This window comes from Oryzias latipes, chromosome 23, assembly GCF_053564925.1.
Source record: "Oryzias latipes strain Hd-rR chromosome 23, Olatipes_Hd-rR_3.1".
Lineage (NCBI taxonomy): Eukaryota > Metazoa > Chordata > Actinopteri > Beloniformes > Adrianichthyidae > Oryzias > Oryzias latipes.
The window spans coordinates 20,495,312-20,513,694 of NC_136259.1; the positions used below are offsets into that span (position 1 = coordinate 20,495,312).

Consider the following 18,383-nt stretch of genomic DNA (forward strand, 5'->3'; position numbering starts at 1 on the left):
CCAACAAATTCATTTCCAATTACAGACAAAAACAATTCCAAAAGCCTTTGTAGCTCAATTTAGAATCAATTTTGGGGAACAGTCTTATTCGTCTAGGGGACATCACAAAGACTTATTGTGGGAAGATTCTTTTTTACCCCATTGATTTATCCTGAAATTTTGCTTAAATAGAAATAAAGCTATTTGCTTTTGGCCCCTAGAACAGCTATATCGGGGTATGTACCAACAACTGTACGGTTTTTTTTGTCTCCAACACTTTTGACCTATTTCCAAGTAGGCTGGGCTTAGGTTTAGGCTCTGTTAGGCAGCAACAATAAATGAAAATAAAAAAAACAATTGCAGTTGGGCAACAAACTACTATATTTCAAGATTTTTCTTGCAAAATTATGAAATCTATTGTACAGATTTATGGAGTTTGATTGGTTTGCTACAAAAATCCCCTTTAACAGATCCAGTTAAAAACAGACCAGCATGCATTAGCTTCAGAAATCCAACATTAACCACTTTCCGCTCTTCACTTAAAGCTGAATGCAAGTAAAAAGATAGTTTCCTCCTTTTATTTCATTTCCTAGGTAAAATAATCAAAAACACCAAACTGCAAATTCTGAACCTACAAAGTGACACAAAAACAAGTCTAGAAAATAAGCCCTACATCCCCTGACCAACAGCCCAGAATTCTAGTAAACAAGGGTACTGCTCCAAAGCCAACTGTACTGCACAATAAACCAGGAGGAGCATCAAGCAAAGTCTCAACAGCACAATGGACAGTTATGATACACAGTGGGGCAAAAACACGTTTGTTAGTCACCAAGTCTGCAACGTTGAGGTGTGTAATGTTCCTGTGTATGTCACAGTTGATGTGCACCTATGATGAACAATGTGTGGCCCTGCGATAAACTGTCAATCTGTCAAGGGTGACCCCCGCCTTCGCCCCAACAGTGGCTGGGATAGGCTCCAGCAACCACGCGACTCCAAGTGGGATTCAACGGTTTTGGAAAGCGGATGGAACAATGTGAAGCTGCATGCTAATTTATGAGAGTATATGAAATTAAAGCAAAAAGTCTTAAACTAGAAAATGTAACGGAGAAAAAAAAGGGACGTACAAATGAATAAAATCCTATAAGTTGCTTGTTTTAAAAGAAAAACAACAAGCGATAATTTCCAAACAAACTGATGTCTCTACAGTTTTAGAAACCTTTTGTTTATTAACTCTTCTCCATGGGTTTGAGGTGTTTATTTGAATGTTAGCAGTCGTAGTTTGTGTTTTTTGTCGTCTCACCTTGCACTTCATCATGTCGCTGACCCTCTGCTCCATGGACTGGCCCGCTTTGGGTCTGACCAGGATGTAAAGGGCTTTAACGTTCGGGCAGGACCACAGCAGCTTCTCCACCAGCACTTTTCCCATGAATCCCGTGGCTCCTGTGATCAGCACGCTTTTGCCAGCGTAGTATTCCGTTATGGACGCCATTCTGCTCCCTGCTGCGCCACTGCAGATATCCGGCTGCTTTTCTGTCGCCTGCTCTCCCGATCTGTCCAGGTGACCAGATGACTCCTGCAGAGAGAGGCGGAGGGTAAACCAACTTTAAATACAGAGGAAGCCAGTTTAAAAATGTGGATTAATGACTTAAGTGTGAAACAATTCTGGTCTTTAAAAAAATATCTTCTTCTAAAAGTTAATATCTTTGCCTAAGAGTGCCTAAGGAGGCAGAAATAAATGGAATATCCTCATGTTTTAAAGACTTACTCTGATGAAAATTGTGTTCTTGTGTCATTTTTCTGATGATGAAAGACATTTGTTAGGAAAATTAAATTTAAACATATCTGTATTCAAATGTGAATCAAGAGCAGATGCAAAAACGCTGCTTAAAAAAAAGAGATTATTTGTGACGCAGAGATCCTGCCGGACTCCATATAGATCTGTATACGTCTTTGTTTTCCCTGTCATCCGGCTCAGAACTGCAGGATCACTCCCGTAATGTTAGGTTGGGGGTGTGAGAGGCCGTAAGCTAGCTGGAGAGCCTGCTGCCGCTCTGCAGAAGCTATGTCTCAGAAATCAACACAGGTTTTTATATTTGTGCCTAAAAATAGCACAATCCTAATCAAAAGACCACTGGGAATGCTTTAAAAATAGACCAAAAGATGATCAGAGTGGATCTTTGAGGCAAAGTTTGGTTTAAAAAACAAAAAACACAAAAAAAAGAACAACACAGCCAGGCTGGCCATCAAACATAATAAAAGATAGTGAAACACCAGGCTGGACAGACAGACGTGAGCAGAACGGCCACTGCTTTGTATGGTTTCATTTGAATAAGCATGATATCCCCCGGTGCCTCTGCTGCAGGCAGGAGAGTTCATCATTTCCCCTTTAACTAGAAGCCCCATTTATTAGTCAGAACAATCCGAAGTGACAGAGTGACTCACACCTACTAAAACACTGACGACCCCTGACTTGACCTCCACGTCATTCGGGCTGACTCATCTCGTGCGGGTCCAGCTACTCCTCCTTTAAAAGGCAACAACATGGATAAACTGCTGGTTTAACAGCGTTTGGAGTGACAGACTCTCTGCTTATTGTTTCATTAGCAGAATAAAGGCACGACAAAAGTCAGAGAAACTCCACAAAAAAAAAACATTTTGCTGAACAAACATGAACCATACTTACATTTAAAAAAAAAGATTTGGAAAAAGTAAAGTGAAAGTTTTGCAGTTTTTGACTAAATAAACACCAGCAATAAATCTTAAAGCCACATTTTTACTGTACTTAAAGGCATTTAGTAGCTTTTATTGCTTTATAAAGCACACTTGAGATTGACATTGGCTGAATGAGAACAGGGTTTGTACGTTTTTTATGCCTATGCCAGGGGTATCCACACATTTTTGCAAAGGGGACCAGTAGGGGTGTGGCGATAACCGCATCACCGCACTTTTTTTTTTTATAACTTGTTTTTTTCTTGTTTTTTGAAAGTTCTATGTATGGTGCGTGATTGGAACTATAATAAACACATTAAACACATTCATCCCTCTATGCTGCACGCGGCGTGCTCCCTCTACTCACACACACACACATGTGCGCGCGGTTTCAGCAGCACATACACATCCTTATTCTACAACTGAAGTTTCCATCTCGCGAGGAAATACGACAAATTTTCTGCGTTCCAATTATTAATTTCCATTGTATTCATTTCCATTACAAGCTGCCTGCGTTCTTGAGTGCCCGAAACTCTGTAACACCAAACATGAACGCTGTTAGATTTCGATGAATATCACTACATGTTTTGTTTGGGAACTATTTTCTGCAGCGCAAAGTTACGTGTCTGTATGAACAAAGGCGGAGCCTCCTGCCCCGCGTTCCTCATGGGTGTCAGGCTTCATGGATACCGGAAAGGTGACAAAGTGTCTGCAGTCTCGTTTATTACTGGACAATATATAATATTCTGAGAATTTCTCTGTACCAGAGAGCACAGGTGAAACTCGCTTGCAGCTACAGAGCGGTCCGGTGGACCCCCAACACTCCTGTGTGCGCTCCTTCCTCCTAGTCCTACACACGCAGCGCGCTGACACACATACACATAGTCATTCTACAACACCTATATAGTTAGTTCATTAGTTAGATAGGTAGTAGGTAGTTGTTACTGTTATTTGTTGATTAGGAATGCTGCGTTGTAATTGTATTCTTTGCGACGCGGCTGCCGGGGGATTATGTGTCTGGCAGGCCGGGGGGGGGGGGGGGGGGGGGCACCGCACCCCCTGCTTATTCATCAGCAGGGGGTGCATCTAGGGACCAGATTTGGTATGGTGAAAATGTTCAGCCTGCGTTCTTTGAACTATCTTCATAACATTAAATACTAATGGATTTTTTTTTTAATCAATGAACATTTTATTGCAATAGCACACTTCATTTTCTCCAACATACAAAACACGGTCATCTAAATATGTTTTTACCGTCGTTTTTACCTAAATACGTTTTTTTGCATCGTTCATTCCCAGTCAGCTTGTGGTAGTCAGCATGTCTCTTGACAGTGACATGCTAGAAGACACCCACAGTCTCTTGGCATAACAGACAGACACAGTTGTTTCATATTTTACCGAAATGATAAGCTAATTTCCACTTGTCCTGGAAGCAGCACTTTTCTTTTGTATTCACAGTCCACATTTTAGAAATGAGCTAGAAAGTGTCACATGACAGCTTTGGCACAGCTTTACAATGGCTTAAAGCATCATTTAGACAACCACAATCAAGAAATCGTACAAATTTCCTTTTAGAAACAGCGGACTGTTAGAAATGTTAACGCGGGCCGCATTTGGCCTACAAACCGGACTTTGGACATGCCGGGTTTATGTCCTGGCATTCCTGCTGTTTGGGAATAATTATCTACACTTTATTGGTTCTTCTTAGTCACGTGTGGAGTCATGTCATTTGATTGCCATAAGATTAGCACAACTGCCAAACTGGAAATTTCACAGTGACTTCCACCTGCGGTTAAACATTTAACTTTGCATTTATGGACCAAGTGAGACAAAACTTATTAACCAATGGAGTAACAGGCTTCCTTCTACATCACATTTTCTTCTATTTTATGTACCTTTGTGTCTAATACTCCCAAAGATTTTTACATAAAGAGTCATAAGTGAAAAATGTTTTTAATAGACTTTCTGTTAACACAATGCTTTTGTCAACTAATGGATAATCTTACACAAAAGCATCCAATCATTCCACCAAACTGACAGCTGCTGAACAGCCTCCAGACTTCTAAGTCTACAACTTTTTCAATATCTACTCAATATTTTTGTCTTCTCTCTCAATGCCCAACAATGAAAAAAGAAATACTTTGAATTTATTTAATTAGAGCATATCAAAATGTACATAAGGTAAAAGATTTTGTTCCCAGAGAACCTTGTGATTCCTAATAAAAATTAGATCTTAATAATTTTTTGAGCCAAAGATCACCAAGATTTCAACTACACTAATTTAAAATTCCACTCCGATCATCTTTTAATGGATTTTCAAAGAGTTCCCAGTAGTCTTTTAATTATGATTATGCCGATTTTAGACAAAGTCAAAAAACCTCTGTTGTTTCTAGGACATAGTTTCTGCAGAGCGGCAGTAGTACATTGAAAATTTGCCTCTGAATTGTGGGTGGGACCATTGGCACGGTGCCACCCTGCCCTCCTTTCCCTCCCTGTAGCTGAGAGCTCTATGTTTACACACTCTCCCCCTAGCTTACAGCCCTTCACACCCAAACCTGACATAACTGGTGCAATAAAAATGGAGAACAGCAACAGTTTTCAGGCAGACACCAGCTTGGACGAGGAAAAACAAAGACGTACATGGATGTAGTCATCTACAAGTGGATTTCCTCAGAATGGATCGGATCAGGGAGCTTGTGGCCGCTCAGTGTATTTTCTACAACACAAAAAAGCTTTTACAAAACTGCATTTTTTCATCTGAATAAAGAAATACTCAGAAATGAAATTTTAAGCTCAAGTTTCTTAAAATACTGTATGTCCATCATCAGAAAATTACCACAAGAACATATTAAAAACACCAAATCACGATTTTCATCCGAGTGGGTCCTTGAGTCAGCTTGACTCCCATCTAATGTTTCTGACTCTGCCAATCACTTTAATGCCTTGGCACTTACTACAGTGGTATGGTTGCTCAGCATCGGGGCGGAGACAGTGGTTCAGCAGATAATGCAGTCTATAGCTTTAGCGTATTGGTCTTTCCGTGAAGTCCAACCCAAGTCAGGGAGCCAAATTCTATTACTTACATTGAAAATGATGTTTGTGTGTGTGTGTGTGTGTGTGTGGGAGAGAGAGAGCGTGTTACGCCATTGACTTTCTTTTTCAATTTAATTCACTGCTGGATGTTCTTATCAGTAATTAGGTTTAAAGCAGAAAACTCCCCACCCCAGCAGAAACGTTTGGCGGTGATCAATTGGTGTGTTGTACAGTGTTGTGTACATTTTGTTTATTGGCACCAGACTGTTACAGTTTAGTGACAGGACTAAGGTGAAATCTAACAGACTAGGTTACATCATTAAACCGAATCGTGGTATAAGAAAACTGTTGCATCCCAAGAGCCTATCATGCAAAATCAACAGTTTTGAGCTTTTAAATGTATTAAAAATGTCAATTTTTCAGAAAAACTAACCCAAAAGCGGTATTTTGATTCATTCACACATTTCTAAATATTCCTCGAAAACCCTGCTCTCTGAGCATAAGCCCCTCCCAATCCATGAAAACAAATGGGTTCTAACATTGTGACATCACAAAGTGAGAACAGCCCCTTCCAGGAAAAGTCTGCACTGCCAGCCCCACTCCCAGGCTAACACACACACACACACACACACACACCCCTTTTCTCAGCGGAGCCAGCGGTGATCGGCAAAACGCTTTCAAGTGCTGATGTTGTTTTTTTTGTGGGTGTAATACAGACACACTGCCGAGGCCAACTCTAGGTTGATGTGATGAAATGGGCGATGCTTATGAGTCGGACACTGAGCTCTGAAAATAACTCGCATTTAGGGCTGCACGATATGAGGAAAACTCGCGATATGCGATATTGGTAATTAATATTGGGATAACGATATAAATTGCGGTATATAAACAAATAGCAAAAAAACCAAAAACATAATTTCCATTTCACATAAAAATTATACTCCAAATGACACTTGTCGACGTAGGAGGCAAACATCAAACATAAAAGGGCTCATCTGATTGATCAAAAACGTAAACGGGTCCTTCTGATTGGTTAAATGCATAAAGGGATTTATTTCATTTGTTCAATATTTCAAGCTGCCATGAGTTTGTTTTAGCACATTTAAGGTAATCATTTATTGCGATTTTTGCCGTCTTTTGCGGTATGCATATTGCACAGCTTGATTTCGCGATAACGATAAATTTGCGGTATATTGTGCAGGCCTACTCGCATTTCATAAAAAATGTGTTTTTTAGTGTGCCAAAGGTCATATATCATCATATATATGGATATAGTTTACTCTGAAAGGCCTAAGACAAGCTTGATTTAGGGCCTTTATTATGAACCAACTACAATGTTTTTCTTCATCGTCATTTGCTTATTAGAGAGTTTAAAAAAAGGATTTTCTGCCATTTTTAGGTCTTTGTTGTCATTTTGTAAAACGCAAATAATAATAGATAAAAACAAAACAGTAACCCAAAAATCAAGTTTGAATCGTGGCATCGCTACTAAAGATGTAAAGATGATCTGGCTTTACAAATCTATACTGGTTTAAACCCGAGACAATTGGAAAACATGACCTCTTAGTGGCGTTAGTTTACAATTTGAGTCTGTAGCTGTTAAATTGCAAGAAAATGAAAACATTTAAAAAAATGTTACCCATACAATTAAAAGGTTTTTGCATTTTTTCATGTTTAGAGCAGTTTATAGGGCAGGTTATTAAAGCACAAAAAGTACTAAAAGTTTAACTTCAACGGCAGAAATTCCATTTCAGATCAGCTCAACTAACAATTGATTCTTAAAGCCGTTAAAAACTGAGAAGGGACATGTAAACAGTTTGACAAAGGTGTGAACTTAAGCAGTAAACCTTTAGTGTGAAGCAAAAAAAACCTTTAACCTTTCATCTGAATGCAAAAATAGGAATTATTGTTGGTTTTATTGCAGTTTTTGGTTCCTTACATAACAGCGACGTAGCAGCACAGCGTTAAACTTTGACCCTGAAGACAATCGGCCACAGCCGCCGCAGGCGTCATGCGGCTCTGGCAGAGCTGTGCTGAAGCCGACAGCAGATATGCGTCTCTCTGATCAAAGCCTTGCGTCGGCATGTGGCCTAAAACCTCTGCCATTGTTGCTGTTCGCTTGTACGTCGCCACAGCAACCAAGCCAAAATGCAGCACAAGCCCGTCAAGATTGATAACTTCATCTCTGCGTGGCGGCCCTTCTGACCGGACCCCTCACAGAAGAGTCAGCTAATGTGAGCACAAGGCTGATGGAGCACCCTCTTGTAAAAGTTTCACTTGGCACCAAACGCATTACTGTTTAGCCAAGAGCGATGTATAATCAGTGGAAGTGCTGATCTAGTGGAGCTGCTCTTTTTCCCAACAAAGTGACTGTCCCTGCTCTGCTTTTTTAAACAAATCCTTCGTGACGGCAGATTGCAAACAAGTCTTATTACAAGAGAAAACCTCACCCGTTAAAACTACAGGTATTTCATTTACTTATTGTCTTAATTAAACACTCCGTCCAAACAGAAACAAATAAAAAGGTGTGTCCAGGTCGACTTAAACCTACAGAAACGGAAGGAGGATCCTCACTTGTATCCGGGACCTCGTTCTTTCGGTCATGACCCAGATCTCATGACCATAGGAGAGTATTGAAACGAAAATCGACCGGTATATTGAGAGCTTTGCTTTCTGGCTCAGCTCCCAGAAGCATAGACTAAATAATAATAATATAAAGGTCAGAGTTCAGATCCTCTGCTGAGCCCCCCCCGTCCAGCTTTGTGCTGCATATTTATTCCCTCCAGACAGAGGAGCTGACTATGTAAACAGTCCATGAATGATCTATTTTCAAACTTTTCTGGTCATTTTGCCGTCTTGACAAAGTACTGCATCATTGCAGAGTCACTTGGGGTCACAAGAAAAAACTAGGAGAAGCTCAGGTCCTAACAATTCAGCTCGGATGGGCTGTTCTCCAAAGCAAACTGTGTGGTACCACGTCCTTCACTGTTCCTTCATCCATGCCATTTTCCTTCGGAGAAGCATGAGTGTGCCGCGGCTCAGCACTGCAGTCCAGCCTGCGGCTTCTCCTCACACAACTAACTCTATTAGTGGGTCACCAGAGTGCTGCTGGAGACCAGCAGAAAGTGGGATCTACAGCTGCAAGTCGGCTGAGGCCTTTATGCGCAGACAAAAGCTGGCAGAGAGAAGAAGGAAGGGATTGACCAAAATGTAGCCAATAATTAAAGGCAGCATTTGTTAAATTCCATGTCAGTGCCAAGCGGCACAAAGGACAAGCAAGGTCTTTTCATTTATGTTACCACAGCTTGTTTGTTTTACATCTTTGGACCATAGAAGAGTCTCTAAAAACCCATCAAACGAGTTTAGTCTTCCAAAAGACCCAGACATGTTGCTTCTCCAAGTCTGTACATCCTACAGTACAAATGAGGTTGATTCTAATTCAGCTGCGTTCTGGTCATCATGCAATTAACAGCAATTTCTGCTTGTTGTCTCTGTGACGATCTCCAGGGAGGAAATGAGCAAGTTTCTCCTCTTTATAAAGGAGCAGATCAGAGCAGCCTGATGAGGAGGCGACTCAACAGTAGGAACATTTCAACTCCATTGCTTCCTGAATTGGTCGCCTCCATCTTCAACATGGAAACTTACTTTACCCTTTTCATTCAAGAAGAGCGCAGCTTCAATTTCCACTTCATTCTTGCCAGCTAAAAGCTAATCTAATTAGAGTTAATTATATCTGCCGCAGGCTTAAAGGCGCCTCCTTAATGCGATCTTTTTTTAAACCGTGTGCCAGTTTCGGATCTGCTCGTGGAGATTGTTTCTCCTGTCAGGTACCTGGTAGGGGGGGTGTCGGTTTCTGGGTGCTCACGGTTAGAGCGTTGTCTGCATTACATGTGGTGGCAAGGGGATTCTGTAATTACACCAGCCGTGTCCAAGCGCCAGAGCATTTCGCTGCTGAGGAGTTGGGTTACGCTCGGTTCCAACCCTGAATGGAAATCTCACCGCAGTCGGGCCAAGGGGTCACAAGCAGAGCAGACGTCAAAGTGAAAACCCAGTCCTCAGCTTTCAAACAACAAACTTGACTCTTCGATTACAGATGGTAAAGGAGGATTCCAGGAACAGCAGTTTCCGGTTTTTTTGGCCTGGGCTTCATTTGCCCTACTGAATTTCCCAGTAACTTAAATGTTAGACGTCTTTTCATCCTTTGATAACTTGCTTACCTAGGTCGTAATCTGTAATGTTAAGCAATCAAACAATGGCTTTAGATTATAAACAGATGGTATCCAGTTGAAGCTGGTTTCTCTTCCTTAAATTCTTTGTAAACATCAGTTCATTTATAAAAACTACTCTGTGGAAGCATGGCCTTATTTTGTAAAGACATATGAAGTTGGACTAGTACATACACAGTTATTTTAGAAACCTTTACCTATAGAAGGCTAGTTGCATTAATGTCATGTATGTTTTTCATTATTTTCTTGCATTACTACACTCCAATCGTTTTGCCATCCTCTCTTGAATAACGTTTCCGTGCCACCATGTCTACTAAGAAGAAGTTTGCCAGGGTTACCGTTTTCACCAACAAATGAACCCAGGACTAACCTTTTTAAACCACATTTATTAGGAGAGTACCATCTGCAGTTTCTTAAATGGCCATTTTCAGAAGGGAGAAATATCCCATTGACATCTGTTTTTAAAGGTCCAACTCACCCAATAATAGTTATTTACTTATGGCATCAAAACTATTTTTTTCCTATCTTAAAAGCAGATTTGCTTAAAAAAAAGTTTTAAAGCAACAATTTGTGCTTAATTTGGATTGTATCCTTTGATTGGGAAGTGGGTTGATCCCACAGAACTCTCATTTGTCCGTTTTCGGAAGAACAGAATTGGATGAAGTAAACTCCTGTCAAAATTGCTGCCCCACTTCCGACCGTTTGTAGCATAAAATCCTATGAAGATGTCAGAGATTATGGGTCCAGGTGACACACGTTTGTCTACATTTGAACACGACGGATCCTAATTTCATTTGATAAAATTGTTTTGTTAAGGATCTCATGAAGATCTTGAGATGGAAGACCTTTTGCTTTCTCCTTATCACAGGGTCAAGGGGTCACTGTAAGGTTCGCTCACTCAGTTCCTGAATACACCCGCTCAGTTGTCTTTACGCCCTTTCACTTTATGGCAGCTATGAAACGCCATAAATATGTCTGTTAAGAGCTTGAAGATGTAATGACTAAATATCCTACATAATTCATAGATTAACTAAGCATAATTTCCACTTTACAATATCATCCAGTCCGGTTTAGAAGGGTCCAGGTAATTCAAGTGAGCGTTTCCATTTGGACCGACATGGTGCATGCAGGGTGAAGCTAACAACAACAGAGGTCATCCAGCAGCTCTTTTTTTCCACTTGGCTTTCGGTAATTCATACATACAAAGAATTTATTGTTGTTTGAGAGAATATTGCGAAGAGGAATACAGCTGCTTTCTTGGAGCTTTTGTTTGTCTTCAAGACCTTCAACCAATCGAGTGATTTCAACATTAGCTGTGCCCCAACTGGTCCGTTCCAACAGAGGCCCAAAAATGATACAGTTCGGTCCAATTTTATAATGGAAACGCTCAAAATACAGGACTGGACTGCACCGTACCGCTTAATGGAGTGACTCTAAATTGTCCCTTAGGTGTGATTATGCGTGTCTGGTTGCTTGTCTCTGTGTTGTCCCGTGTTGCCCTGGCAATTTGTCCAGAGTGTACCCACGACCCTGTGATTCTAAACGGGATTAAGCAGATATAGAAAATGGATGGATGGTACCAATTCTGGGCATAAAAACTGTAAACACACCTATGAAAAAATAAGGTCATTCGAAAAACATTGGTTCCAAGAAGCACCATAAAGTGCATTCAAAGACACTTACCAGCGTCAGCAGCCCTAGTTGATAAACTAATTGAAAAGAGAAGATGGCAGTGGAGCTTATTTAAAGCACAAAAAAACCCAACGACACAACATCCTAAGGCTAAAGACATCTGAGTATTAGGAGGGGGATTGTTGAATTGGTGTATCTGGTGCTGTAAGCCATGGTTTTAAGTAAAGCCACTTGTTTGTTAGGCACTCTCAAAGACTGGAGGCGGCATTATCAACATGTTGGATCAAGTCTAAGCGGGTTAAGAAAGGTAGGCTCTTTAAACCTGCTCCATCATAAGTAACACAAATCCTTCTCCAAACAAAGCTGTTGTTTATACCAAGATTTTCTGTCTCAAAGGAAACTCAAGCCAACCAGTCCTCAACTGGGTTCTTTTGAAATAAAATGAATTTTTAATATCAAGCTTGCAAACTAAGCTTTATATTCTGTATGATCGGTTTCTAAGAGGTGGAGATCTAGATTTCCATTCCACTAAGGCCTCATTAAGTTGCAAACCACAACTGCAGAAAGAAGCCTCAACTAGGCATCAGGTGCATTGACATTTCATGACCGAGGGCGTTTTAGACTTGGGCACATAAGCAGCTCCATTATGTGGAACACTGAAACCATAGAACAATAAAACAGCACATGGACTAAAAAGAATTGGGAGTGGAGATGGTAAAGTTGGCGTCCAGAAGCTTTTATTACACAAAGACGTTTTTTTATTTTTGTTCAAAAGGGAGGTAAACAGTGGGTTTCGCCCTGCATCACTCCTGAATTTCTCAACAGCAGTTAACCCTGCCGACAATTTCCTGTAGAGGAAAAAAAAAAGGTTGAAATCTACCATTGGACCACTATAAAGTGACAACCCTTCTTGTAAGAAGATTTGTCTTAAGTTGACAGAAGCAGTGAATGCATAGTTTGCCATTATTAAACTGATCCCGCTGACTACGGTTTGAATTCTGTCAATCAATTCCAATCATCTGTCCCGCTTTTCCACAAAGAGGACGCTACATTTTGAATTAAGACCTGTAATGACAAACTAGGTCATCATCACTAGAATCTACATTTTTTTCTGTTGAGCATAAGTAGGTCATTCAAGTCTTTAGAAATCATGCACCTTCCTCTTCAGGATTTTTTATTTATCAGTAAAGTTGGTCAACTCAAGAGTGGGGTTACCACCCATCCTTCTTTAATGACCAGAGAAGTTATTGATTTTTTTCAAATCTTGCGCTACGATCACACCGGGTTCAAAGGCATGCGTTCAAGCAACCACTTTCAATGAAAAGTCTTCGTAAAAACACGCATATATGCGTGTATTCGGCTTCTGCATTAAAAACTCTCACGTTTATGCAAATTTTTAATTTAGTTTGTGGCAACTGAACGTGCGTTAAAAAGTTAAACGAGTTGAACTCTGACCAGTTAGGGACTGTGATTTGGTAGTGAATCATGGGTAGCAACATATCAAAAACACATTTGTACCAGCCATTTGAAAATTGATCATGAAGGAGAAATTAATTGGGGTTTATGACCAGTTGGAATTCTATGACACCAAGTCTTTCGTATGTCAAAATTTCACACCAAACCTTTTCCAATTGTGAGGACATCCCCTGGTAGTATCTGGTAGCGACAGTCCATTGGGAGCACTGTAGGCTAAAAGTTCAAGAACTTGTGTTCAGCACGTTCTTGAATGCACGGCATAAGCCTGGTGTGAACGTAGCATTAGGATAAACGTAAGAAGTACTCGGTACTAACTAGAAACGAGGGAGGTCTCTTCAAGTACTTCTGAACATGATGATGACTAAAACTTGCCTTTAGTCTAAGGCAGGGGTCGGGAACCTATGGCTCGCGAGCCATATATGGCTCTTTTGATGGTCACATGTGGCTCGCAGACAAATCCTTAATTATACTTTTTTTTTTTCATTAGACCAGTCCTTCTCGGGCGCGATGCAATGCCAGAGGCGCGTAGTAGTAGCGGTGCTTGGAGAAAAAACTATCAGTTTACTGTTATCTATTATTTCACAGAGTTTGTACCACCCGGAAACCTTTGAATTGCCTCCCTGAGGAAGAGCGCGCAGTTTTGGGGACGGGATGTGTGAGGAAGAAAGCAGAGGGGGTGGGGGGTGGGACCGGCAGCAGGTGAATCGCGCAGAGATGGTAAAAACGTAAACCTGCTGCCCGTCACTCCTGCAGCGTGGGTGTGTGTGTTTGGTTCCATGTCTGTCTCACATCTAAAGAACATTCAGACCTACGATCACGTTTAAAGTCTCAACGCCTGCATGAAGCAGAAACTCACCACGGATCAACCAGACTAGACCATCAGCAAAACCACCACGAGAAATACTCATCATTTATTAGCAACAGTATAACAATGTTATCAAAAAGAATCCACAGACTTATTGGACTTTAAAAATGTTGAAATTACATAAAATGCACACATTCATTTGTATATTTAGTTTTAAACATATTGTCGCGGACTGAGTTTAACTAGGCTGTTGGGCCGCGTTAAAAGTTCTGGAGTTCATGGAACGCATCGTTCACGCAGAGATCTGATTGGCCCTCAGTTCTGTCGCTCAGCCTGTTGTTAGGGAGTTTGGACCAATGGGGTTCAGCCATGGGCCGAATAAGGAAATGGGAGGGCTGGAGCGGGACGGGGGAATATAAAGTTGGGAGAAGCGCTCTCGTCTCGGCGGGAGAGATTCAGGAGTTGCTGAATTGATTGTACGGCGTTTGTTGCGGTCTACAGTAACCAGAATAAAGAACCCTAAAAGAGGTTAAGTCTCCGTGCCTTAGTGTGGGAAAGGGACACTACATTATTGTATGGCTCTTTCGAAATTACATTTAAAAATATGTGGCGTTTATGGCTCTCCTGGCCAAAAAGGTTCCCGACCCCTGGTCTAAGGGGTTCCTTTGGTATTTAGAACGCCTTGGAAATGAGAGCCTTTTCTACTTCATTAAATAGCCATAAAAAGCCCAAGAGCCCAAAGGTGTTTAGGATCCACTTGAGACATATTTATCACAATGAATGGCTAAAGGCAATCCTAATAAGGTGCACGTCAAGAACAGCTGTAACCAACACTGCCGGCTCCTTAAGGTCATGTGGGGGGAGAGAGGAGGGTAAGGAAATCCAAGCTCCTCTTCATTTTTCCACAAGAAACATGTTCACTGCTTCTAAAGACTCATTGATATTCTACAAACTTAAGTTTATGTGCGAGCTAAAAACAAAAAAAAGGAGCCGCTTTGACTGTGGAGAAACTGAGATGGCTTCTATCCCAATGTTCGGGAGCGAATCCGAAGCTTGCAGAGATAAAGTCCGATCCCATCTCGCACTCAGTGCCTTGCCCGTTCTTTTGAGCAATAGTCAATTCACCTCCATGACATCCAACACGACCCAGTGATTTAATCAGATATCCGGCACCAAGCCGGATTACAGAGGACATACAACCCTAATGAATGTGGCGGTTTGTGAACACGGCTGCTTCTCTTACCGCTGATGCCAGGTTTCCAATTAGTGACAGAGCGGTATGTAATCAGCTGTTCGAATGTCGCATCCTTGGAGTCCACCGGCACTTTCACCCGTTCAAAATGCAGACTAGGGTCCAAGTGAAACGCACTGATGATTTACAGAAACATCCACAGATTATGCTCGATATAAGCAGCGATTACAGTAATGCAGCAGGATTTAAACATCCTATCGTAATCTTTTTGCCATTAAATGGGAAAAAGGGCACACCCACCCAGACCCAGTCAATCTGCTGTTTGCAATAAGAACTTTACTGTAAAGGCCTTGTCAAACATTAGAAAAGGGTGTAGCTAATTTCTGTGGGTGTAGACAAATATGTGGACCAGATGAACAAGGTGGTTGTGCAGGTGTGTGTGTTTGTGTGTATTTCTAGGAAAAGAAAATGTGGTCAGCTTTGGCGGCTCAGTGGATACAAGCCCAGGTGACGAGGATGTAAAGAAAGCCAGCTCTCTTCCCGGGACTGGGCGAGGATGTCTGAGGCCACGCTGAAGTCGTGAATGAATGACTGACCTGGAAAACACCACATCCGCTGACGGCGCCTCCTCTCAGGACCCAACAGAAAGCTTAATAGAAGATGATCCGAGTCTTCTTTAAGGACATTTTTTTAAGTCATGATTATGCTTTATCGTTTTCTAGGAAAGCTTCTGCAGAGCGGCTGTAGTTAATCGGATATGTCTCCGTTGTAGGTGGGACTGTTGGCACAGATAAACCCCACCCCCCTTCCCCACATTTTACTTCTTCCATTGTGGCTTTCTGGTTAAAGAAAAATGTTTTTGATTAGAAAAAGTAACGTAGTTTCAGGCAGATCAAGTAAAACAAGATTGTCAGAAAATTCAAAAACAGTCAAAGCACAGTTTGCATCACTCCACCAGGCTTGTGACTACAATACCCACAATGCAAATCAAGTCGAGGACAGTAAGCACAAGCAGAATTCATACTTCAGGCGCACTGGATTATATAGCGGACTGAATTATTATTTTTTTTAATTGAAGAATTCTACATTATGGTCCATAAAAATAAAGAAAGGGTTACTTATTAAGCTCCGATTTATTTTAGTAAGCACCACAAACACTAAAATAAAGATTTATCTTGCTGCGCGGAGATGATCCTATGTGGTACAGGATGTCTTATTTTGAAAGGAGACCACGAAAGCCTCTCAAAAGTTATAAACCATTTATATTTTTTAAAAGAAGACCATTTTTTCTTTATGTTTCTATTTTATTTATACCTAAAACATAATATTTCATTTATATTTAGCTAATAGTAACAAAAACATGAATACATTCAGTGTCTTATTTTTCTAAAAGGATGAAATAAGACTTTGTAGCTCCTCCTGGGTTGTTTTCAGGGAGAAATCAACCCTAATTGCTCTTTAATTGTTGAAGGTTGCAGACTCCTGGTCTAATCTTATTCAAATTGTCCATTTTTTACAGTTCTGATCACAACAATAAACTGCAGCTGAAAGTATAGCAGTTCCTCACAAATAGCTGAGGGAATTCTTCGGATCTGGATGGTTTCCACAGTTTTCTTGCTCCTTTCTTTGTGCATGTTTGCTTGAGCTTCACTGGGAAAAAACAACCCCAAAAAACAGCAAAGCAAACACACAAAAAACAAAATGTTGCTCAGTTGGAAAAGTGACTAAACGCTCTTGATTCAGATTACAATTGTGTAGAAACAAAATACTTCTATGTTTCATTGGAAAGCTATTTAGGGAGTGGCCTCCTTCCTCTGCTCCTCATCCATTCAGCATTCTGAGAGGAGGAGAAACCTCCAAACAACTGAGCCCGTAACCAAATGAGAGGAAATGACTTGTCAGACATTTACGCTCGGCGAGAGGAGCCTGAAGCATACGAAGAAATTACCGTTAGCTTTGGCAGCCGGCCATACTTCCCCCTGCATCCGACGCTGGGCTCTCATCCCAACAGTCCCAGATACAGACAGGCGGTGAGGGCCACCCTAATGGTGCCCCAGACAAGCATCACTCCAAAAAAGCCCCAGAGGCTTAGCACGTTCGCTCTCATAAAAAGGCAGTTTGGGCCACTTTCATTTTGATCCAAGCACGATGAGCAACCTGTCGGTCGAGTCAGACGACCAGAAATTGCTTTTTTTATGACGGAAGAATTAGAAAGATGATGGGAGACCAACAAAAACAGTCAGGATGTTTGAGAGAACATGTAATTAAGAGCTTTTTCCATATCATCCAACTATAAAAGAAGAGTTTTAGGTCTGCTGAGTCATTTTCCAGAGGTAAATATTTATAATTACTATAATATCGTATTATATTGATCTTGGGTCACACCTTAGAGAAAAAGTCGCTGCTCATTCACGCTTTGTTTTTGTGTTTAGACAAACTTTTTTTGTGGCCTGGAGGCAACGGCGCAGGCGTTCCTGCTCGGGGAGGATCGTTCATTCTAGAAAGGTCTGGCAGCTGAGGTGAAGTCTGGGCGTCTACGCCTGCTTGTGAGTAAGCAACCGTCCAAAAAAGGTTGGGCTTAAAGGGCCAAGAATTCAGCAGCCACCACGCCCCTCAACGAATCATCTGACAGAAAAATCTCTGCAGCATCAAGCAACAAAATTGTTTCTTCTTTCCAGTTAAAAATGGAGAAATGAAGGAAAGAGAAGTAAGCGATCCCTGCAGGGAAACGCTGAAAACCTGCATTTATTTGTTTCGGGGTTGTTGCAAAATGCCTGAAAATGTGACAGAAGCTGCTCTTTTGGGGCCAGTTTGGCCTGAAAGGAGAGCTGACCAGACAGGTCAGTCAATGGGACGCAGGTTTTTTTTTGATTGGCAGGTGCGTGTGTGTGTGTGTGGGGGGGGGGGGATTAACAAAGCACCCACCTGCCTATTGGAAAAAACGTTTTTTTCCAACGATTATATTTTTAAACATCAATTGCAACATGGGAGTTACTTCTGAAATAACTCCCTAGTGGTCAAATGTGGAACTGCATCATTACATTCATTACTGAGGTGTTGTCCTGTTATTCAGGAGTGGAATGTGGGGCTGGGTCCACACTGGAGCTCCGGTGAGCTTTCACAGTTGCCCAGAGGAGAGATGACTATCCCAGGAAATAAACATTGACCCAGACCAAACAAGCTCAGTGTGAAAGCGCCCCAAGCCGTTCCTAATTACTGCCATTACGGAAATGCAGCTCACTGTTCAGCGGAACCCGGCGCCCAAGAATTTGAGGTAACGGCTCAGATTAAAGCTCAAATCCTGAGAAACGTCCTTCACCTGAACCTTATT

General features: G+C 41.3%; 1 protein-coding gene across 3 annotated transcripts in view; it reads right to left on the reverse strand.

Moving 5' to 3' along the window:
• Positions 1-18,383, reverse strand: part of si:dkey-97m3.1 (fatty acyl-CoA reductase 1) — a 56,559-nt gene that overhangs the window by 33,108 nt on the left and 5,068 nt on the right. For 2 of the 3 annotated variants that reach the window (XM_023952248.2, XM_078941925.1), the window contains exon 2: positions 1,280-1,552. In XM_023952248.2, coding sequence (XP_023808016.1) covers positions 1,280-1,552 — 273 coding nt within the window. Of the gene's footprint in view, positions 1-1,279; positions 1,553-2,423; positions 2,504-18,383 lie in introns of all 3 variants that reach the window. The other variant, XM_078941924.1, reaches the window with a different exon arrangement.